Source organism: Mauremys mutica, chromosome 7 (assembly GCF_020497125.1).
Source record: "Mauremys mutica isolate MM-2020 ecotype Southern chromosome 7, ASM2049712v1, whole genome shotgun sequence".
Classification (NCBI taxonomy): Eukaryota; Metazoa; Chordata; order Testudines; family Geoemydidae; genus Mauremys; species Mauremys mutica.
The window spans coordinates 72,360,976-72,384,486 of NC_059078.1; the positions used below are offsets into that span (position 1 = coordinate 72,360,976).

Consider the following 23,511-nt stretch of genomic DNA (forward strand, 5'->3'; position numbering starts at 1 on the left):
TCATGCTATGCTAGGAGTTCTGCTTCAGGTTAAGAAAGCACAGGGTAAGGTCATAATGCTGGAAAAATAGCTGTAGGGTCTTACTCTGGGCACAGTCCAAAACAATTTGACAAGTCTTGTTTTAGTCTCCTATATATCTTCAAAAGCCATGCAGCTCATTGTAAGCTTTTGTTTTCTCATAGCACTTTTCCTCTTCAACTCTCATGAGTTACTCTACAACAACAAACCTGCCTGCATACTCAGTGGAAGAAATGCAAGGCTCCAGGACTCCTTCCCTAGGAGAAAGATCAGGTATTTATTTGATAATGAAACAGAGGGATAAAAATCAGATATGAACAAATATTGGTGATTGACATGTGTGCATGCCAAACTAACTAACTAAAACAGGAGGTCAAATAGTCCAACCTTGCACATGAGAAATAATGTATTAGACTGTTTACAGTCTAATTGAAATAAAGGGTGGCAGAATTTGCTCCATTGACTTCAGTGAGACTCTACTTGTGACATAAGGTGCTACATAACATGCATAAAAGGTATTAGGAGCTAGCCTTTAGTAAATGATTGATTATATTCCATCTTTGCAAAGGCATGACAATGTCTCAGGATTGGCTGATTTATGTTGTTTCCAGTATAAGTATCTCATCTTGGAGCATAAAATACAGGTAAAGAAAGAACAGATTTGCCATCTCTTCAGACTTTTAAACCCGTAACTGGAAAATTGTCTCAAGTCAGATAAACCATTATCTCTGTGAAAAGCCACTTACATCCATGTTAGACTATATGTCTTGTGCCGTCATTGCACTCAAGGATGACTAGAATTCTAAACCAGTATCAGCAGATTAAAATGCACTTTGGAAGGGATTTAAAGCTAGTATCCAAAATTCTACTATAACTGTTAGTTTCTCACCAGACCTTCCTTTTTTGTAGTTTCTCTGGACAGTGTTGTAGGTTACTCATGCCTTGTCTGTAGCCATAAAGAATTTGCAAATAGAAGTACATTTTCAGGATTATACCAAGCAAGCAAATTCTTGCTACTCCCTGCATTACCCATACTAAGAAACAGATGTGGGAGAAGGTTGTTTGTTTTTTCTGAAGAGTGACTATTGTTTTTTGGTGTGGAAGGCTGTGCTCTCCCAGTCACTCCCATAAACACGGAGGCTAGTAAACTTTTTAAAAAATGCTTTGAAAAAATGTACAATAAGTTGTGCCATCTTGGAGAGAGGGATCCTTAATTTGCAGCCTTGTGGCCAAATGAGCCCTGCAAGGTTTTGAATATGACTGCATGACCTGTGTGTATGTGCATGGGATGAAAGATGAATCTAGGATACTTTTCCACCTCACCAGATCCTCTGCCTGACCAGGGCTGCTCTAAATTACTCCAGCTAAAGCAGTCCCCTACAGACCAATCTGTTCACTGGGAGTCACTAGGACAAACTGAGTTCTCTTTGAATCCTCCCACCTTTGGCTCACCCCCCACCCCCAAACCCTCCAAGGGCGCAGGTGACTATAGAGGACTTAGCTAAGGAATTGAAGCCAGGATGCCAGCCCTAAAATGTTGCATCTCTTGCTCTCTGCCTGTAATTGTATGGGGAGGTCCAAGCAGACTAACTGCAGTTTTGTTTTTATTTGCTGGTGAATTCAAACAATAAGCAACTTCCGACAATCTGACAAGCACTTAACTTCTGATATTTAAATGAGGCTTGGCCATTGCGTGCTTGGAGAGTTGAGAAGGTGACTGGTAGGGTCACAAAATTTGACCCCTCCATACCGAATAGTTAAAAAAGCCACTGAACATTTTTTCCCCTCAAACCGAAGCCGTTTAGAAATGCTTAAAGTCTAATGGCCCAAAGGCCTGAAGAGTCTAAATGTTCTTTTAAACATCTCTCACTTGTTGAGAGCTAAAATATAGGGAACCCCCCCATTTCTTTAGGGTCCATAAAAATAGTATTTTACTGGTTCTGCATCCATCCTGGACAGCTGTGAGCCACCCAACCTCCTCCCTAAAGAGATGCCTCTGACTTCAGTTTTGTACTGTACTATACTTTCCTGTAGTTTTTAACTCAGATTCAGATCCAAATCCAGATCTAAACTTTGTGACCCAGACCTCCCTGTTCAGTGGATTTATCTGAACATTTAGTGTCAGTGCCCAAAACTGAGGGAGTTAATTTTGAGACTCTGGCCCCTCTCTGTACATGAGATAATCTGTGACTGATGATGGTACTGTCCTTCTCAGAGTGTCTTTTGACTGATTTATGCACTGTATTGGCATTGCACATCAGCTCAACTTCCTGCCCTGCTGACTGATACATGTGAGAGAGAAGAAACAAGAAAGGACTAACAATTAAAATGACTGAAAATGCTTTTGCCTTCTGGGACAGGTTTTTGGGTTTCTCTGTTTCTCTTATAAAATTAAAAGGCCTCTAAATAGGGAGAAAACTACATTCCTTACACTTTCCTCAGGTCAAGGTGGTTTCCCTTTTTATGTGAACAAAGGGAGATCAGATCATTGGGGGTTGGAGGATGGAGTGGCAAAGGTTCTGCTTTGACACATACCCTTCCTCAATGCTCTGATATGGCATAATTCATCTTTCCTTTTGTTCGAGTGTTTGGACAAGGTCCATTTCTGTATGTCTTACTGGCAGTGCCTCCAAAAACTGACAAACAAGTTCTGTATTGGTAAACTGATGGTAGGCTAGTAGCTTATCCTGTCCTTTCTTCATCTGTGATTTCTCTAGTTGTTAGAGCTTGGAGGCAGAATACTATGAATCTCTACAAAAGGGCTGTCTTGGAGCTCACACACTACTGTGAGAAATGCAACTGTCTGGCCTTTTTTGTTTCTATGGGATATTGGGTATTTTCGGTCTACTTTTTCTTTTCTTCCTTTTTTAAAAATCATAAGCATTTTAAAAAAAATTGAAGTGACTCAAGAATGATAAAATAGTTTAGGTAGAATGATACTTCAGGTATGCAAAATATTTTTATTTCAGTTAACAGGTCAAATAAGAAGAATCTCTCCAATACTCCTGACATTGCCAGAAATGCAGTGCTTACAGTGAAATACCCTCCCTTCTCAGATGTGGGCTACCTCTTCTGACAGTAGTGGGTATTTACTCATAGTACTATGTTACATTTTAAATTACTTGTGTGGGTCCCTGTGACACTCTCCTCAGGGAGCCCAGAACCATAAGCCACTGTGTTACCTGTCTGCCTCTGCTAGAAAGCTTTGCTGGAGCTTAAGCTGTGTGACAGCTCCCTGCCACACCAGTCTGTCTCACCAGCAAACTCCTTAAGATTCTGCCAGTCTAAACCTTGCTTTGTAGCTAACATTCAGCAAATCTCAAGTTCCCCAGAGACTTCTATCTCTCTGCAGTGTCCAGTTCCTTTCACTGTGACACTCACAGAAAATTAACCAAGTCTGCTGCCTCCAAAGAGACAATGCATACACCAGCTTGTGGGCCCTCGCCTAAATGTTTTACTTTAATACTTAGCACAGAGATAGTTTATAGTAAAGCTAAGCACAAGTTTATTTTAAAAGGACAGATTTAAGTAATACTAAATGATACTTAGCAAGAGAAAGAGACAGGTATGGTTACCAACAAACCAAAAATAACATGCTTTCTAGAGTCTAAAACTTAACTTCAGCAAGCCACAATCTTTGCGTAAGCACCTTTCTCATTTACATCAAGTCATTAGCATCTCCAGCCCCTCAGCTAGGAGGATCCACTTCTCCCAGACTCAAAGAGAGCTGTCCCCTTTGTCCCCCAAGAGACAGATAAGAGTCCCTTTTCTTCCTTTTTGACAGCTCTTCATCCTCAGCTCAATTTGCTTTGATCACTTCATCTACCTTAGGTAGAAATGTACCATTTTCCTTTGCTTGTAATGAAGCCATGCTGTTTTTCTTAGCCACCCGTTAGCGTGATCCATGCAGACGGGTAAAGCTACATTCCTTTGTCTGGGGCAGGCTTGTTTATCAATTGCCTCCATAACCTATTTTCAGCACAATTTTATACATAACCTGTATATATAATCACCAATCATATTCATGACCAGCGTGTCACCAGTTTGCATATGATACCTTACAAGGCACTGTTTGGCTAAATATTCTGACAAGAGTGCAGGGTGTTCCCTTTGCCAGTTGGCATAAAGGGACACTTAGGGTCACAGTCTCTTTCCTGTATTATACTACTATAATCAGACCCCTTTCCGAAACAGTTGTGTTTCTGACTGCTGTAAAACAGTTGTCATATAATCACACCCATTTCCATGGTGGACAAAGGGATTCTGGTCTGTATGTGGTTTGTAAAGTATTTTGAGATCCAGCTAGACGAGAACCATGCTGCTAAATTCTGCTCTTATTTATACCAATGTAAAGTCAGAGTAACTATGAATAAGCATCCACTATAGACAGAATTGATAGTCCACTTTTTGACATGAGGATATTTTATTGTAATAGCTGCATTTCTGGGTAGGTCCAGGAAGATGCTGTCTTAGTTGAAATGCCTGGAGTTTCTTCAGGTTTACATCAGTAATAACCAGGATAAGGATTTGACCCAACGTATTTTCAATCCAAATAGTGATTGGGGCTATTCTGCATTTGCTCTTCTAGCAAAGCATTGAAATTAAGGGGACTGCCCACATGGTTAAAGTTTGGCACATGCTTATGATTTTGCTGGACTGAGTCCTGGATGAATGGATTATGTATTATTAAAGGGTCTAGATAAATATAGAACATATATTTTGGAGATTAGGGTATCTAAGCAGAAGAGTGTTAATGAAACATAAAAGTGTTGTAAAACACTGTTTTTACAATACCCATTCACTATTGAGTAAACTACAGGAACTATATTTAAAGATGAAGACAACTTTGATCAGCATAGGAAAAAAAAGTCTGTCAATGAAAGTCTTTCAAGTTCGATCAGTGAATGTGAAGAAAGAAAGATAATCCAGTTTAAAAAAAAATAATCACATGACCAGAAGATTGAGGGGCTGCTGGGCCTGTGTCCTTGACAAGTTTTAGTTACACAAGACTTGGGGCTTGTCTACATGGGGACATTTAGGACAACCAAGGTGAATTGACTAAAAGGTGTTAAATCAATGAGAATAATTTAAAAGCACATTAACCCCCTATATGTGGATGCTGTCACTCAGGAGTAAAGTGGCCTAAAATTGTTTGACTAAGGTGCCACAAGTGCTCCTCATTTTTTGTGCTGATACAGACTAACATGGCTACCACTCTGAAACCTAAATTCCCTGTAACTTAATCTGGCCCTGGGTCCTGCAAGGTGCTGAGCACCCTCACATTCTATAGGAATTGAGGATGCTCAGGGTCACTCAAAACCATGCAGGTTTGAATCCAACTGGCCAGATTCTCAGCTGCTGTAAATCAGTATAACTTTATTGACTTCAGGGGAGCTGACATTCCCTCAGGCACAGGCAACAACAAGCTTTGTTGACTCCAATCTATTAAGCACATCTGACACACTCTCCCCCTCCCCATCTCTGAAAAAAAACTTTGACCCAAAGGCAACAGCTTTGGGATTTCCCTGTGGGATTGGTGTGTTACTGTAATGCTGTTGAAGAATTAACCAGTATATGGTCAGATACTATGGAATCTGAGATCCACACATGTAAAGAATTGCCACCATCATCTAGATTAGGTTGCAATAGTGCTGAAAAGAAGAATATTCAACTGTTTCAAAAGACTGAATGTTTCTTTCAAAAGATTAAAAAGGTTCACAAATCCATACCAGAAGTGGGGTGTTATTTTCCATTTGCTATTCTGCTGTTTAATATTTTCATTAATCTAACCAGGGACCAGAAACAATGTCATGTGACCTATTGCACACTGGGATTTATAATTACAGAAGAGGAGACGTGAACAATTTGCAAGCAACACATAATCTGCAGTTTATTCTTTTGAAATATTCACTGAATACATAAAATGGGACTAATTGATGAAGAATGCATAAATAAAAAACCCACAAACTCTAATTCAACCATCTCTAGCATTTACCCTTTAGGCTAGAACCAAGTGCAAAGAAGCTTGTATTATACTGGTTTACTCTATATAGGATATTATTATATGTAAACAGTATAAGAGCCAGTGTGTGTGTGTGTGTGTGTAATGCTTTGAATACTACCAGAAAAGAGCTTGTAGTTTATTTTTAAATTACTTTGTTCTATTATTTATATTTATTAAGGTAATTGTTCTCAACAGCAGCTCAGTTGTCATAATCCATTTAGGGACAGCTTCTTTCACATTTACTCATGTTTACTCTGAGATTAGTCTCAGTGATGTCATTAGGTCTAATTGAAAAGTAAGTTACTATAATATGATTTAGGGTGACAGAATCTGACCCTTAATAATTGATTAGCGCTTGCTGGTATTTTTTAAGTGATCATTAGAAGAGCAGAATTTAAATCTCAAATATATTTTAACTCCACTATAAATGTGACCCCTTTCACAAAGCTGGACAATTCAAAGTTAGGCTTTACCCTCCTCCTTTACCTAGCCAGTTGCTGAGACCTGTTGACCCACAATTAAGACCAGACTATTTAAATTCAGCACTTCCCCCTTGTGGCACTTAATAACACGGATCTAGATCCATTAATATACAAGCTACTTTGCTTGGATGTATCTTATTCTGTGCATCCAATGGGCAATGAAGCAGTTAACCTCCCTCCTCAAACTGCTGTGCAGTATTTTATTTTGTTCTTACAAATTGGTGGGTCCATATGAAATTGATGCCTTCTTGCAGCTTGTTAATATTCAAATACACCTTATTGTTTGCATTCTTTTGGGACTGGTTTTATTCCAAGAATGTTTGATATGCAACACAAAAGATTTCAGGTCACTTTAGTAATGCATGTACTGGAATATCAACCTTCCATAATTAAATAATCCCAAGGCAATCTTACATATATATAAAATCCCAAACATTTTTGCAATTCCTATGTGAAGAAGAAAATTAAACATCATGTATTAAATATAATTTCTAACTATATTTAGCATAAGCTTTACTCACCCATAAAAACCACAGATCTCCAAACTGGGAACAATAAAGAATAGCCAATCTGTAGTGTGAAGCTCTGTCCTTTACAGCTTCCAAGCTGTGGATAAGAAGAATATTTTATAGCTGTCAGGCAGACAAGCAGCCCACAGCTCTTTCTCTCTCTCCTCTTTTTCTATGACCCTGATCTTCAAATGCATCTAAATACTTCCTAATTACTTAATCCCCCACCACTGCTTGTGTTTCCAGTTCTTAGATGTCATTAACAGAAATGGAAACACAGTAATTACTATGCCAGCAGAGAACCTTTAGGAACTTACAATAATTTCTGTTGAATCTGCCTCTGCTCTCATATAGGGGAGTGACAATTGAGCTAAATAAGGGCCAAGTTTTCAAAAAAGCCCAGATCTCATCTGGCAGTTTTAAAAAGTGCTCAGCACCCAGACGTTAATCAGTGTTGAGCATTCTTGAAAATCTGGTCTGTGTATTTAGAGCCAATGTGTGCTGCGTTCTTTCAAAAGCCTGGTCCTAAGCATTTGAACTCAGTTGATCATAGTTTACTCTTCATATTCATTCTAGAAAAAGTTGTATATTTTTTCATAAACATCTTGTCAAAATCTGAAACTGCCCTGTCCAAACTGTATTTTTTTGCTAGAACCTTTTCTGAAATGTTTCGCAATTAAAAGAAAAAATGTTGCTATTTTTCAATGAATAGTTTCAAAAATTCACTTTTTTCTGCATTTTTCAACCAGCCCTACTTTATTTTGTGAGTCAAGTATCTAACAGCTGAACAAATGAAGTGAAATTTGGCTCACTGGGGACAGTTGTAACCAGTTTGTAACCAGTTACAAACCCTGAGCTGTGGCTTAGTATGCGTTTAAGGGAAAAACTGTATGTTAACACTCTAAAGATTATACCAGAAAGTAGATTGAGCTGCCATGTGTGGTACCACCCAGCAGGCATTAAATGTTAGTGTTGGTTATAGTAGTACAATGTTAAGTTAAGTTTGTTACCGATACTTAAGGCTGCGAGTCTGTCACAGAGGTTACAGAGGTTGGGGGGGAGGGATAGCTCAGTGGTTTGAGCATTGGCCTGCTATAAACTCAGGGTTGTGAGCTCAATCCTTGAGGGGGGCCATTTGGGGAACTGGGGTAAAAATCTGAGGATTGGTCCTGCTTTGAGCAGGGGGTTGGACTAGATGACCTTCTGAGGTCCCTTCCAATTCTGTGACTTCTGCAGCTGACCCCAGTGCTGCCTGAGCAGCTGGGGTGGCCCTGGAGTCAGCTGCTTGGGTGCCCCCAAGCAGTAGCAGCCCCCCCAGAGGAGCAGCAGAGGCCCCCCAGAGTACCTAAGATTTAGTCGTGGGTATTTATAGTACAAGTCATGGACAGGTCACGGCTGTGAATTTTAGTTTATTGCCTGTGACCTGTCCATGACTGACTAAATCTCAGCCTTACCCTTACTGATACTTTATGTTGAATCATGGTACTAGGACCACTGAGTTGTTTATTGTATTTAAATCACTCAATCCTACAGACAATGGGTATTATTTTAACCAGCTTCAAGCTTGGAAATCCAGTAAAGGAACAGGAAGTCTGGACTTGTTAAAGAGTGTGTATTGATAAGTTTAAAAAAAAGGTTCTCCACTCCACATGGGGCAGGAGGGCAAGCTGAATGGTAAATGGATATTTTTTCAGTCACAATGGGATGTTTATGAAGTTGTAAGTGTACTGGAAAATAAAGGTCCTAAGCTCCATTACATCCAATAATGGGGAAAGCTGCTTACATATTTATCAGCATGTCATGCTGGCAGACGCAGAAAAAACAGCATGTTCCATAGGCATCAACGTACTGGAGAAATGTTTCCAAGCACTCAGAATATTATGGATATGCATGACGTACTAAAAGAGACTGAGAACAGTCAGTGCTGTAGATGAGTATGTCACAAAATACAGAGAGCCTGCTGCCGTGTGCAAATGTGGAAGTGTGCATAATGAATTGATACATAACTGCATGGTGCTGGGCCTCAAAAATATGGGTATTGTGTCTAGGATGTGGACAAAATCCAAACTAGATTGCCACATGCTGCAAACATGTGCAGAGGTTGTAGAATTTCAGAATAAATGCAAGTGAGAGGGATAAATACTGGCGTTTCACAGACAGACACAATAAATTTTATAGGCCAAAGAGTGACAAAATTCAAGTGCAAAACCAGCACAGACGCACAGTCCAATACAGAGAATCACAATACAGGTGGTGGTTTTATAGCATTGAGAAATGCCAGTAGTATCTAGCCTATGTAGGGGCCTCATCCAACATCCAGTGGAAATCTTGCCATGGATTTCAATGAGCATTGGGTCAGGCCCAGAGATATCTTTAGAAAGTAAGAATAGTTTCTCTTTGCAAAAGGTTGTACACAACAAAAACAGCAAAATAAAGTATATGGTGTTATGGCTGTAGCAAAGAGGAAAGTACATTTGATGATCTCATCTTCAGTATCACACCAAGATGCAGTGAATATCAATGGGACAAAGAGCTTCATAGAACTGCACAAAGCACTCAAGCAGCCAGGTCTGGAAATCCTGTGCCAAATTAACTGTGGTTCTATGTGCAAACTAATCAGCTACAAAGATTACTGCAAAATAAAACAGGATGGGAATCCAGATTGGCAGAACAGAGCCAATCTAAAATCATATTACAACTCTAATATTGCTCTCTACAGCCACATACTGAACTGGACATAATGCATAATAACTATATGATAGTAGCACCTAACTACCCCAAAGGAGATTGGGGCTCCATTGTGCTAGGGGCTGAACAAACACATAGTGAGAAACAGTCCCTGCCCTTGAAAAGCTTACAACCTAAATTACCAAGACAGACAAAGGATGGGAGAGGAAACAGAAGCACGTAGGTGAAGTGAATTGGACATGTAACTGCTAGAAATATCTATACAATATAATATTGTGTGCTGAATGCGTATTAATATGTGGTGTGACTAACACATTGATAATGTGATTGACGTATATCACCCCAGCATAAATTGGTCAACAAATGCATTTGGATTTTTCTAAAGGGAGAAAAAAGTGATGCGTTCTATTATGATTGTAAGTAAAACAGCCTCATTTCAGACAAAATTGGACACTTGTTTTGATATGAAAAGGGAAAACTAGGAAACAAAAAGAATGTTACCAAAGGCCTCCTCTACACTGGGTAGCATACAGTAACTCCTTTGAATGATATCAGATTTCTTCTTCTCCTCTGAATACCAATGAAAGGACACTCTAATTTGTTCATGGCTCCAGTAGATGCAATTATTTGGGGGGCAGTTGAATATTTTAAGACAAGAAACCATCACTTGCAAAGCATGCCATTTCCATAACTGAGTTTAAAATAAATCTAAGTAAAACAGAAGGGAAAGCAGAGGCGTTAGAACAGAGGGTGAGAATGGTAGCGGCTAGAAGCAGGGTTCAGGATCATACTTTAACACACTTACTTACAAAGGAATTTGAGTTAAGATGTGATGCTCTAGAAAACTAGAGGTGAAGTCCTGGCCCCACTGAAGTCAATGGTAAAATTCCCATTGACTTCAGTCAGGGTTAGAATTTCCCCCTCCAGGATTTTATAGGACCCAGTTGTGCCTGAAAAGCACAGCAGTGTGCTGGAGGTGGTGCAGAAATGTACTACCCCATGTGGAGCTCTGGGAGAGATTGTGCATATCAGACGCACAATCCTCCCACACCTCCACAGGACACAGGAAAGCAAGCCTACTGCATTAGCCCTTAGAACATTCTCTAAGGAAATTACTTATTAATAAATGACTTTCTGCCTGCAACTGGCAATCAGTTTATCTCCTGAAGCATGAAAATGAAGAGTCTAGATTAATGCTCATAATGTGCTTAGAGATCCTTTTCAGAAACAGGCTGTATAAATGAAAATGATATCACTATTACTTAAAACTATCTGTAACTAGGGATGCTATTCATTTGTGTAAATAACTCACAAAAGCACATACAGTAATATAAGGAGCCCACCATGGGCTTGTCTACATGAGACTCTTGCACTGGTAGAACTAAAGCTGTTATTCTAAACTGATCTGGTGCAAAAGGCTGTACAAACACTCTTACTTCAGTTTAAGAGGGGCTTCTTTTGGTTTAACTAAAGTCAATTAATCATGAATGCTAAACCAAAATAAGCCATCTTGAACCGAAATAAGAGAGTACAAAGGTGTTTGCTTTGGTTTAAATAAATCTCTTTACAAAATGATTTATGGCAAACAGTTATGATTTTCTAGTGTAAATAACAAGGCTATTCATCTACTGAAGATGATGTCCTAAACTACAAGTCTTATCTATAGTATAGAAGTACATTATTATATTTTTTAAACCATGCACTATATTAAACAATCTCCTGGGCCAAATCCAGGAATTTTTACTCTGGCAAATCTCCTGTTTGTAAGTGTATAGTACTTATCTTTCTCTGGAACAATGTTTTCCTGTAGTGTGCAGTAGATCATTTTGAGCAATATGGTTCTCGTATATTCCGTATTTTTTCTTTGTAAACGGCAGGCTTTCTGCACAAAGCACCACACCGGATTTGGTTTATGGTTTTCTTTTGTACCTGTTTATGTCCTGATCCAGCATAGCACTTAAACCCATATGTAACTTTAAGCAAGTGAGTAATCCCATTGACTTTAATATGTCAGGGCATGCAGCACAGCCAGTCTGGAAGCTGGGCATTTTGCAGAACGAGTCAGTCTCTAGGCCACCTTACAAGCAAATCTGGCCTGTAATAGGCTGCCTGATTGACTCTTCTAATCAGGGGCTGTAGCCAATAGAGAGAATCTTAAACCCGACAATAGCAGCTACTCATAGCATTTGCCCATGGCTGTAATGGTGCATGTGTCTGCTTGCTCCCAGCCCTGCTCCAGCCATGTTCAAGTCCTCTGCAGCCCTGCCCCCACCTTGCCTCATTCCAGGTAACCTGGTCCTAAGCTTGAGCTCTGAGTCCTGATTTCTGCTCTAACCACTGGGCATGACTGCCCCAGTCCCAGTCACTGACACAATGAGACCAGGCATGTACTTCGTATAAACTGGATTGGAACCTTAGAGAACATCTCTAAGCAAAATGTCCCTTGTGGGAATCAAATTGCTCAAATAATAAGTTCATGGATATCCCATGAGAAAAGTAAGGGCTGATTTCTTATTCTTTTTAACCTTTTGTTAGTCTGATGGAGAGGAAATTCATTAATCAAGGAAGTGTTGAGAATGTACTACAAATAAAAACATGCCAACTAGAGACACGGAGAGGGGGGGGAATTCTTTCTGCTGGTTGATTTCTCTCCCTCTTCTAATCCTTCCTCCCCCTCCCGCCACAAAGATCCATTTTCTGTAGGTCTGAGCCATGTGGAAACTTCTACTTACATTAAAAAAAAGAAAAGAAAAATGCATAGTTTGGCATTCCAGACCCTTGAAGCAATGTGGCTGTGTGGCACTGGATTGGGACTGGATTCTATTCCTGCCTCTGCCACTCACCTGATATGTGACCTCCAGCAAGTTACTTCACCTCATTTGTTTCTATGTTCCTCTACTTTATCTCGTCTATTTAGAATTTAAGATGTTAGCAGCAAGGATTGTCTCTTGCTAAGTATTTCTACAGTGCCTAGCACCTTTGGGTCTTGATCTCAACTGCAATACTACTACTAATGGATAATGATTGTCAATTGCCCTTGTTTTCTGATGGTTTGTCTTTCCTCAGTTTCCCTTACTGCAACGCTTTAACTCGCACATTTTACGTCCTGTTTAGTTTTTGTGTGAATTTAGTGTGCTGCTGCTATAATAAAAATATACATGCACTGATTTTTATGCTTTTTAGTACAGAATAAAAGTGCCTGGCTACAATGGAAAAACACCACATACCCCTTTCCAGTCAGCCTGCTATCTTACTTCCACAACTTAAAAAAGAACCATTATCCTCTCTTTTCCTCCCCTCATGCTTTTTATGAGCTGACAGAGAAATTTATAAGGTGCTTATCTGCAGTTCTAAGATGACAAGCAAAGGCCTGGAGGAGTTGAAGTTATGCTTTTTGGGGTCAGTAAGAAACTCCTCTTCTGAGAAGACGCAGATGAAGAAGACTCACCATGCTGCTAAGAAAGAGGGTACTCCTGGAGGGCGAACAAGTGACTAACAGAAATATGCATAATAGCGTGTGAGCTGGGTTGAATTTAGCTCTAGTTAGGAAGTTTGTACATAAGGATTCAAGCCAGTGGTATCTGTGTTATGCTACCGTTTTTCTTTTCCTGCGTGAATCATTTTCACAAGGCCCACATGCTAACATTTCTCAGACTTGTCAAAACATTATTCTTAGCTTCCTTTGATTGAGGCTGCGGAAGTGTCACTGGAGGAGCTCAGTGCAGCTTTCTCAAAGCCATAAGCATCATTAGTCTCAGCATGCTGGACAAATTCCTGTGCAATACAGGGACTACATTGCTCTTGCTATGGATTTGGACAATTACTCTTCTCTTCCCTAAAACCTTCTTGCTGCTGGGGCAGAATGGCTGCTCTGATTCTAGCCCTCATGAGGCTGCATTCCAGCACTAGGGAAAGGGATCGTTAAAGTAGAGACTCAAGATCACTCACTCGCTATTAATCCCAGGTGAAATTCCCATTGACTTCAATAGGGTTTTTGTTCTTCGTGCAAAGGCCAGACATATATGGACCTCAAGCTGTAAAGTATTTTGTGACAATAAAAGGGACTATATAATTCTAAGGTGATGTGAGCCTGTACTGTGTTTTATCATAAATTCCATGGCGGTTTCTTAAAGTAGCCGAGAATATATGCCTTCAAGCTTATTCCAAGAATATTCACTACATGGATTCTATTCATAGCTGTGCTTCTGACTTGCTGTGTGGCTTTGGAAAACTTTGGGAGCCTCTCTGTATTTCAGTTTATCCAACTTTAAAATTGGGACACTACTTGCCTACCTCAGTGGAGCATTGGGAGGCCTAACTGATTAGTATCTGTCGATCAGTTTGAAGCCCTCAGATTCTATAGAAGTGCAAAGTACAGAAATGTGATGAACTGGGAAAATGAGTGTATGCTGCACATCCCTGCTATCTACTGAATGGAATAAGAGCTGCTCATCTATATGTCATATGCCTTGTATTGCTAACAGCTAATGGAGATTCTCCTTTACTTGAAGTACTAGAGCACTTTGTTATGGAGCAGAAGGATCAGATCTCTCTTCCCTATTGCCACTGTAAAGTTTTGAATGTCAGAATGTGCAGCACACAAACAGCTGTGAAGTGCTAGATTACCATGGATCTGTCACAGTATTTTATTACTCAAAGCAAGAGGGAGGCTCCTTTCCACCATTGGTCCCTGAGCTTTGTGGAGTGGGGAGACATCACCACCTTACAAATCTATGGTCTCCAAACCCTTCTTACGTAAGTGGATGTTTCCCAGAAAACTCCCCAAGAGAAACTTCCTGAAGTTTTCTACCTTCCTTCCACTGAGTTTTCTGTGGAAGAAATATTTGCTAACTGCAGTTAGTTACAATCCTGAAGGATATTGACCAGTCCCTTAAGCAAAAGTGTTACTCTACGGTGTATACTGTAAAGACCTCTGCATGTGGTATGGATGTAAAATTCCCAGGACAGATTTTGCTATATATATTGTTTTGATGTTTACTTGGTTCAGTAAAAGGACAGTGTAACAGGGTGGTCTGCCCCTTTAAGTGCTGGGGGGCAGTCAGGGGACAGGGAGAAGAGATGGTTTGATGGGGCAGGAGTCCCCAGGGGGCAGTCAGGAATGAGAGGAGGGGTTGGATGGGGTGGCGGAGGTCCGGGGGCGGTCAGGGGACAGGGAGCGGGGGGGCGGGAGTGGATGAGGCAGGGGCGGTCAGGGGACAGGGAGCAGGGGTGTGTGGATGGGGCAGGAGTCCCGGGGGGAGGCAGATAGGAGGTGGGGGCTGGGCCACAACCTCCTCCCCTAACCGGCCCTCCATACAATTTATGAAACCTGATGCGGCCATCAGGCCAAAAAGTTTGCCCGCCCCAGGTATATTGTATTGTCTAATGGTTTCAATTACAATCTTCCCTGATGAGTAAAGCTCTGATCCTGCAACAGACTCCTGAGCATCAAAATCACCAGGGCCTATTTTGGCTTCTGTTAACAGTATTTAAAATGTGACAGGGTTTCCTATATCACCCAGCTGTAATGTTGTTAGATCTGATATTGCTAACCAGGATCCAACTGAGCCAGTACTTGAATGAGGAAGATAAGGTGCTGCAGGAAGTGGTGGCATCAATACACAGGTGGCACTCTTCCCTCTGGTTCAATTACAAAATACTGCCAAGATGGGTTTGGAGGGGTTATCTTCCAGATGAATCAGAAAGTGGAGGTCTTGTCCACTTGAGGCCATTAAAAGGGCATCTTGCAGTAGTAGAATTAACATGTGCAGGTCCAATTGCAGTTTAATTGCATTCTAACTAGCCCCTCCCCCTGCAGTTTCAACAGAATATGCTATTACAGAGCACTGTTTAATGGTTGCTTTGTTCCACCTGGAGAAGTGGGTTGAGTAATACGCCTTCTTTAGGCCTTGTTTACATGGTAAAGGTTCTTTTGGTATAACCAAAGGGTGTAAAGGTAAACCTCTGTAGTTATGTTGATATAACCTCTCTCCCTCATTATAGTATGTGTCCCCACCTTTTTTATTTATTTATTTATTTATTTTTAAGTCTTCATTAAGGAAGGGGTTTAAGCTAAATTCAGTAAAGTAACTCCCACCACAAGTGCCCACATGGGAGCTATTCTAGTGTAACTGCAGAATTGGTGTATCTGGTAAAACTTTCCTATGTAGACAAGGTACTAGAACTTTACTATCTTCAAAGTGCTGTGTGAACATTAAGGCCTCAATTCAACACATGCCTAACCTAAGATTAAAGTTAGGCACATATTTAAGCACCTTGTTGATTAAATTGATTCCATTTGGAATCCTTCATGATGCTTATTTATTATTTGTATTACTATAGCACAGGGGTGGGCAAACTACAGCCTGGGGCCATATCCAGCCCTTCAGATGTTTTAATCTGGCCCTCAAGATCCTGCAAGGGAGTGGGGTCCTGGGCTTGTCCTGCTCCGGTGCTCCAGCCGGGGAGCGGGGTTGGGGGCTTGCCCTGCTTCACACTTGCCGTGGCTCCGCGCGGCTCCTGGAAGCAGTGGCATGTCCCCACTCCGGCTCCTATGTGTAGGGGCAGCCAGGGGGCTCTGTATGCTGCCCTCGCTCCAAGCGCTGCCCCCGTTGGTCCCATTGGCCGGGAACCATGGCCAATGGGAGCTGCAGGGGTGGCTCCTGTGGACAGGGCAGTGCACAGAGCCACCTGGCCACACCTCCACGTAGGAGATGGGCACATGCCACTGCTTCCAGGAGCTGCTTGAAGTAAGCCCCACCCCCCCATTCCCAAACCCATTTTGTGAGCATTCATGGCCCCCCATGCAATTTCCATACCCAGATGTGACCCTCAGGCTAAAAAGTTTGCTCACCCCTGTCAAAAGCAATACATCTCCATGTACCGTGTTCGCTTTGACAAAATTTAATTTAATCAAATGTTCCAACTAGCTCTAATATCATTCCTGTGTGGAGCAGCACGTACTACCCAGAAAATAAGATCATTCTGCTTCTTACAATTAGTGCACTTATCACTCAGGGGAAAGGTTTAGAAAACAGCGTCAGATTCAATTGTTTGCAATTAATCTCATTGACGTTCTAACATTCCAAACTCTTGAACATTAGATGCAATTTATTACAGTGTTGCTTGAAAAGCACTAGTGAGAGATTATCCTATATGTAATTTATTACTTACATTTAAAAAAATCTCTTGTCTCTGTTTCCCCCCCACACTTCTTTTGTGTGCACCATTCGTGTTCTCAACAGGGTTTTTTCACTACTATGGTTACATTTTGGTGACGTCTCCTGTTCTTCAGCCCCTATCAATTCGGTGACTTTCTGTCTTTGTTTTTATTGCATGTTGTATCATTCACCGTTGATTGTTAATATCGAGGGCCCAAGGGACTAATGCAATGCCCATTTGAAATAAATGGAGGATCCCATTGACTTCAATGGCCTTTGGATTAGGACCCAATTGCTGGTTGGCTGCCCCTCATAGGGGCAAAACAGGTGGAGTTTGCAGCTCAGCCAGGTCCAAAGTGGCTAAGGTAGGGTTGCAGTCCCTGATATAAGAAGTGCCATAGATGGTGGGTGAGGGTCCAAACTGACACATAAAGGAGTTCCTTAAGTGTGTATGCCCCATGGTTCAGTACTCCTTGTTAGATGAAGTAGTATTCTGACTTGGTTAAGAAAAAAGAAACATTTATTTATGTGTGTGTGTGTATATATATATATATATATATACAGTGTATATATATAGAGAGAGAGAGAAAGAGTGTATGTGATGCTGTTCTGTACCACAAAAGAATCAAATTACTACTTTTTAGTGGAAAATTTTAGTTGCATTCTGACTGCAATACTCTAAACCTGTGTGAGGATTAAAAATTCACATGAACACCCCATTTGCTCTTTCTTGGAAAGAACACCCGTGAAAAGGTAGATGATACCTGAACCTCAGATTTCTAAAGGGCCGTGCAATGTGTTTCATAGCCAGAAGAAGGATTTATTATTCTTGCCACATTTGACACACCTTGATCTCAATTTGCAAAGCCATAATACCGTAGGAACTTTACCTGCCCTTTGTCTCTCCCTCTCTGCCCGCCCCCTGAAAAAAATATGCAGTGCAGATGCAGGTAACTGTCAATGCTCAACAGAATGGGGCTTTTTTCTGAGCTCTCTTATGGGCCTTATTAATCATGATCCATCCTTAGATTTCTGCAGAAATATTTCACTTAATGAGGACTGATATCTTTGCACCTTATTCCTGGAAAAACACATCTTGTCTACCAGTGTGCAGCCTGCAAGTAGAGATTAGCTTTCTAGTAAAACATGTCTTAACACAATCTGTTCAAGAGCCCCCTTCTCCTCATCTGTTTTTGTGTCAGAGGCTGAAGCGAGAAGTTTGTTTTGAGTTTTATGTGCTAAGGAGAAGGGCACTCTGTTTCTATGCCAAGGAGACTGAGCTAATGGCAGATCATATAAATACCAAGCGCCTTAATGAATTTCAACTCAAATAGTAACTGTACACTTCCATTGTATTAATGAGAGTTATGGGCATGCATTGACAGATGAAAATACCAGTGTGCATTAGGCAAGACTAAGCTCAAGATACAAAACCTCAAAAACTGGGGCCCTGATCAGCAAAGGTATTTAGGTGCTTAACTCCCACAGAAGTCAGTGGGAGTTAAGCAGCTAAATACCTTTAAGCATCTAAGCCTGTGTGTCTAGTGTCTAGAAGAGGTAAACACTGATAATCCTCTGAAGTTGAAGTGGAGTGTTAAGAACCGTCGGTCCCCCTTTATTGTAAATGTTTCCAGTCTCATTCACATACTGGTAGCATGCCAAAATGTTTGGTGTTCAACTTTGTTGAATTGGGATAGATTCAGTTTCCTTCCTTTTGTTTTATTTTTAAACACAAAATCCAGTGCTGACATTTCTCTCCTTCGCCTCCCTTTTTTCTAATGTGTCCATTTAAAAAACAAAACACAGCTCTGAATTTAAGAGGGCTACTTATCAACCCTCTGCATTTTCCTGCAGCTTAATATTTTCTCAGGCTACAGTCTATTTAATCTCTGTTTTACATACTGTATGTCTGTGGTGCCTCGCCTGAGTAATGCAAACATAATTCACTTGCTATGCAACAGATTTTCTTTTCAGAAAATAAAAGGTTATGTAGCATTTTTGGAACAGAGCAATAATAGCCACATAAATATTCAGAGAACCATATTTATTTGGACTTGATGGTGAAAGAAACAAAGAAGGGGGAAAAGAAAAGCTAAAATTATTTAGCTACCTTTAGGGCCAGGTCTGGCTGAGCCATGCTTAATGCAGATTGGAGTGGTTGGGGAAGCACTTTATGCTTCCTTTCTGACTTCTCAACCCTGGGGCTTGCTTGGGCCAGTTCAAACCCCAGTGTAACTCAGAGAAACATCAGGGTTGCTGTAAGTTTTATGCCTGGGTGTCCTCAGTCCCAAGGGTCTGATGTGTTACCCAGAGCACAATGGGGACTTCTCCAGCCATAGTCTGTTTTCTCCATCCAGGCCTCCTATGCTGGGGAAGGCTACCCAGGGAGTGTAGGGCTATTACCCTGGCTGTACATCATCCAGGAATTCCTCCTCTGTAGTGGAGGAATCCTCAGGCTTAGGATCTGACACACACACACACACACACACACACACACACACACACACACATATATATATACACACACACATATGTATATGTATATTGTATGTGTGTATATATATAATTATTTTTTTCTGGAGTGGGAAATGTACAGCCCTGATCTTGCAATGACTTAAACTCATACTTAACTATATGTAGCATGAGTAATCCCATTGACTTCAATTGTGTCACTCAGAATGGGAACAGTTAAGCACATGCCTAAATCCTTGCAGGATTGAGGCCTATGTTTCTCCACTTTCAGCAGGACCAACAAAGAAAGAAATCACTGAAGATTTTAAATCTGCAAGGAAAACCAATAAATCCTAGAGAAGGATAAAAAATTGCTTAGTTTTCAGTTCTCTAACAGTTATTAAAGTTATAAGGATTATTTTTTTATATGATCAAAGTACAGACTAAATAGAATTACCAGATTAAGACCGTTCCATTATCCCTATGCCTGCTGGAAGTTATGTGTAAGTGCTGGTTTCTGTGTACCGTTCAGTGAAATCTCCATTTGGAAACAGTCTCTCACTCCTTGGGGAGTTCATGTTACAAATTCATAGACATTAAGGCCAGGAGGGACCATTAGATCTTCTAGTCTGACCGCCAGCATAACAGAGGCCATTAAACTTCACCCAGTTACCTGCAGTACTAGAATATGAAGCTTGATATGCCAAATTCACCATTTATCTTGCTTCCGTAGAAGAGAACAGAGTGACCTCACAAGAGTTATTGCAACTCCTATGGTGATTAAAATTCAGTTTTAATTTTGTCTTCACAGCAGCTAATTGTGATGTCCCAGTATAAGGCTGGGGGGTTGGGAGTAAGCAGCAGGGAAACATGGGGGACTTGGTTTGTGGGTATATTTGGCTCCCCTCAACCTGCAGACTGTTATGCACATGGCTAGTCCCATTGACTTCAGTGGGATTCACATATTCCAAGGCCAGAATGAACCGCTGTGATCATCCAGTCTGACCTCCTGTACAACACAGGCCTTAGACCTCTCCCCCAAATAATCTCTAGAGCATATAGTTTAGAAAAAAATCCAGTCTTGATTTAAAAATTGCCAGTGAGAGAGAATCCACCACAACCCTTTGTAAATTGTTCCAGTAGTTAATTTACACCCTATTTTCAGTCCGTATTAGTCTAGTTTTGACTTCCAGCCATTGGATCGCGTTATATTTTTCTCTGTTAGATTATCAAATATTTATTCCCTGTAATCAATTCACTCCTTAACCTTCACTTTGTTAAGCTTAAAGTTACTCACAAGAATAATTCTTTGCAAGACAGGAACCCTATATAGTAACAGAAAATGAGGGAAGAAAAAAATCCATAAAGACATGTTATGGAAGCACAATTTGTTTTTAAATAACATATTTTCAAACAGCCAATGGCTCTTTAACAGCTCTAATTTAGGGCCTTGTTTGGCAAACCACTTAATCATATGCTTAAGTCCCTTTGAAGTCAGTGAAGTTAAGTATACGCTTAATGGTTTTGCAGAATCAGGGCCCAAAAGAACGTAGTTGCTCAGAACAATTACCCATGAACAGATATATCTGAGAACTTTTCTGCAGAACCAAGTGCTGGGTGAGTAGAAATGGAAACCTATAGAAACATTCAGGTAATGCTAAACTTGATACTCAACCAGGTTTCTGGAAGGAAATAGTTTGTATAGAAAAGTTAATATGTAGAAATGGACAGTACTAATGAAAATGTAAATACTGTAGATATACCTTAGATTGGACAGTATTGGCTTGATTTACCCCTTAAAAATTGGTTGACTCTTAATTATCTAATGTCTGTTTTCTAAACACCACATTGAAAATCTATTAAGTTATATCAAACAAAAACAAAAAACTAATGGTATGTTCAAGGGTGAATGAATGGTGGTTACACTGTATATACGGAATACTTTTCCAATGAATATTATATGGTTAAAATGATATATTCAATATACGCTGTTAATTAAAATGTCATACAAAATACCAATATGCTATACATTTAATTAGGGTGATTTTAACAATGCACAAAACAATGTATTCATATTTTTTTGCAAGGAATGATTTGACCATAAAATCAAGGTAACGTTAACCTTAAGTGACAAAGCATTGTGTTTAGACTTCAGCCGCTGAGATACTGAGTCTTGTGTAACCCTTCAATTCTGGTTGAGCTAGAGCATATCTTTTAGAAAGATATACAATCTTGATTCAAACTTTTCCTGTGGCGCACATGCACACAAAAAAATTACGATACATTTACTGGTCTGGATGCTCGACTAGTGGTAATCAGATGAGCTCCTTGATGATCATTGGCCTTATGCTGATTTACATCAGCTGAGAATCTGGCCCACTGTAAATCTGTAAGTTATTTTAATAATGCTGTAATTAATTCTCCAGTCATATGAGTCTTTTTAAGTGAGGTTGGTTTGTGAAAACTTAACTCTGATCCTTTAGCTACACCTACTGCCCACCTTTCCTAGGGTGTGATAGGAGCCATGTCAGCCATGAACTAACCTCGTTATCTCTAGCTTGCTTCTTGCTTGCATATATATACCTGCCCCTGGAAATTTCTACTACTTGCATCCGACGAAGTGGGTATTCACCCACTAACGTCTGTTAGTCTATAAGGTGCCACAGGATTCTTTGCTGCTTTTACAGATCCAGACTAACACGGCTACCCCTCTGATACATGATAAAGACTGAGACACAGGGTATGTCTATACTGCAATGTAAGCCCAGGGTTGTGAGACTCAAGTCCATGGATCCTGGATTTGAAAGCCCACAGCTTGAGCATCCACAGTGATTGGCCACCCTAGGTTAAGAATTTTTGAGCCTGGGCCCCACACCCAGGCTCTGGTCAGGGCTGCCGAGAGTGGATTCGGACCCTGGTGAAAAAATTTTTTTGGGTCCCCCAGCAAGGGCAGACCGGCTAAACAGGGCTGATGAAGCTGGGCCCTGGGCCCCCTTCTGGACTGCTGGGCCCCAGTAATTTGTACCGGCTTCCCCGCAACTTGTCGGCCCTGGCTCTGGTATGCACACCTGAATCCAACTAACCATATCCCAGACTTCCTATAGACCTCCTGAAATGTGGCCACTCTAACCTTTTTGAATCATGGTACAGTGTGGGGGAAAAACCTCTCCATCCTACATGTCATAGTAAGTTGTTGCAAACCTCCAACATATCCTGCCAAGCTGCCATTTTAATCTGCACACTCCCAACAAGGGTAGCAAGCACCATTTAAAGAGCTTCTCTTGCTTTTCTGAAACTGGAGAGAAAGTGAAACAGGCAGCACTTCCATCTGACCCACTGAAATCCCCTGATGATGGAAGAGGAGGATGACAATGCAGACATGGCAGACTTGAATTGGCTCATCCGGCTTATGACTCTTGGTATAGCTGCTGATGACTCCTATGTAGACTGGCACTTGTGGAGCAGGACTACAAGCACAGACTGGAGGGATCACATCATGCAAAGCTGGGATGATTAGGAGTGGGTCCAGAACTTTTGCATCAAGAAAGTTATATATCTGGAGCTTTTGTGAGCAGCTTGCCCCACCCAGTGTCATAACACATGCATGAGGATGGCCATATTGGTCTAGAAGCAGATTGCTATCATTGTCTGGAAGCTGGCTACTCCAGACTGCTGCAGGTCCATTGCTAACAACTTTGTGTTGCAAAGTGAGCTGTGGGTGAAGTGGTGGCACAGGTTTCTGAGACAATCAGGCGTGTGATTTACCCAAGGTGGTGGGCATAAACAATATCCCTGATGTAATTGCCGGTTGTGAGAGAATGGAGTTTCCAAACTGCACTAGGGCCATAAATGGGATTCATGTGCCCATAGTTAGCCCTCCTCAAGGAGAACGAACAAGTACCTAAACCTCAAAGGATACTACTCCATTATTATGCAAGCATTTTTGGACCACAGAAGCTGATTTATGGATGGCAGCGTGGGCTGCACTGCAAAAGTTCATGATGCCATGGTTTTCCAGTGATAGTGAGTCTACATTCATGGACAGGCTGGGACGCTATTCCTACCAAATGATATTGTCAGAAATGGAGTTATTCTGGAGGACACTGTGTACAATCTTTTGCCTTGGCTTATGAAACCATAGCCTGATCTCAGAGTGCCTGGCAAAAGAAGGTTCAATTACACTCTCAGCAGGTGGTTGA

General features: G+C 40.9%; 2 protein-coding genes across 3 annotated transcripts in view; one reads left to right on the forward strand and one right to left on the reverse strand.

Moving 5' to 3' along the window:
- Positions 1-7,168, reverse strand: part of LOC123375039 (rap1 GTPase-GDP dissociation stimulator 1-like) — a 61,826-nt gene extending 54,658 nt beyond the window's left edge. The window contains exon 1 of the mRNA XM_045025598.1: positions 7,026-7,168. Coding sequence (XP_044881533.1) covers positions 7,026-7,029 — 4 coding nt within the window. The 5' untranslated portion in view covers positions 7,030-7,168. The remainder of the gene's footprint in view (positions 1-7,025) is intronic.
- Positions 1-23,511, forward strand: part of SH2D4B (SH2 domain containing 4B) — a 196,423-nt gene that overhangs the window by 27,136 nt on the left and 145,776 nt on the right. The window contains exon 2 of one of the 2 annotated variants that reach the window (XM_045025600.1): positions 183-291. The exons of the other annotated variant lie outside the window; for it this stretch is intronic. Within the exon in view, the coding sequence (XP_044881535.1) occupies positions 204-291 (88 nt within the window). The 5' untranslated portion in view covers positions 183-203. The remainder of the gene's footprint in view (positions 1-182; positions 292-23,511) is intronic. 2 annotated transcript variants of the gene reach the window in all.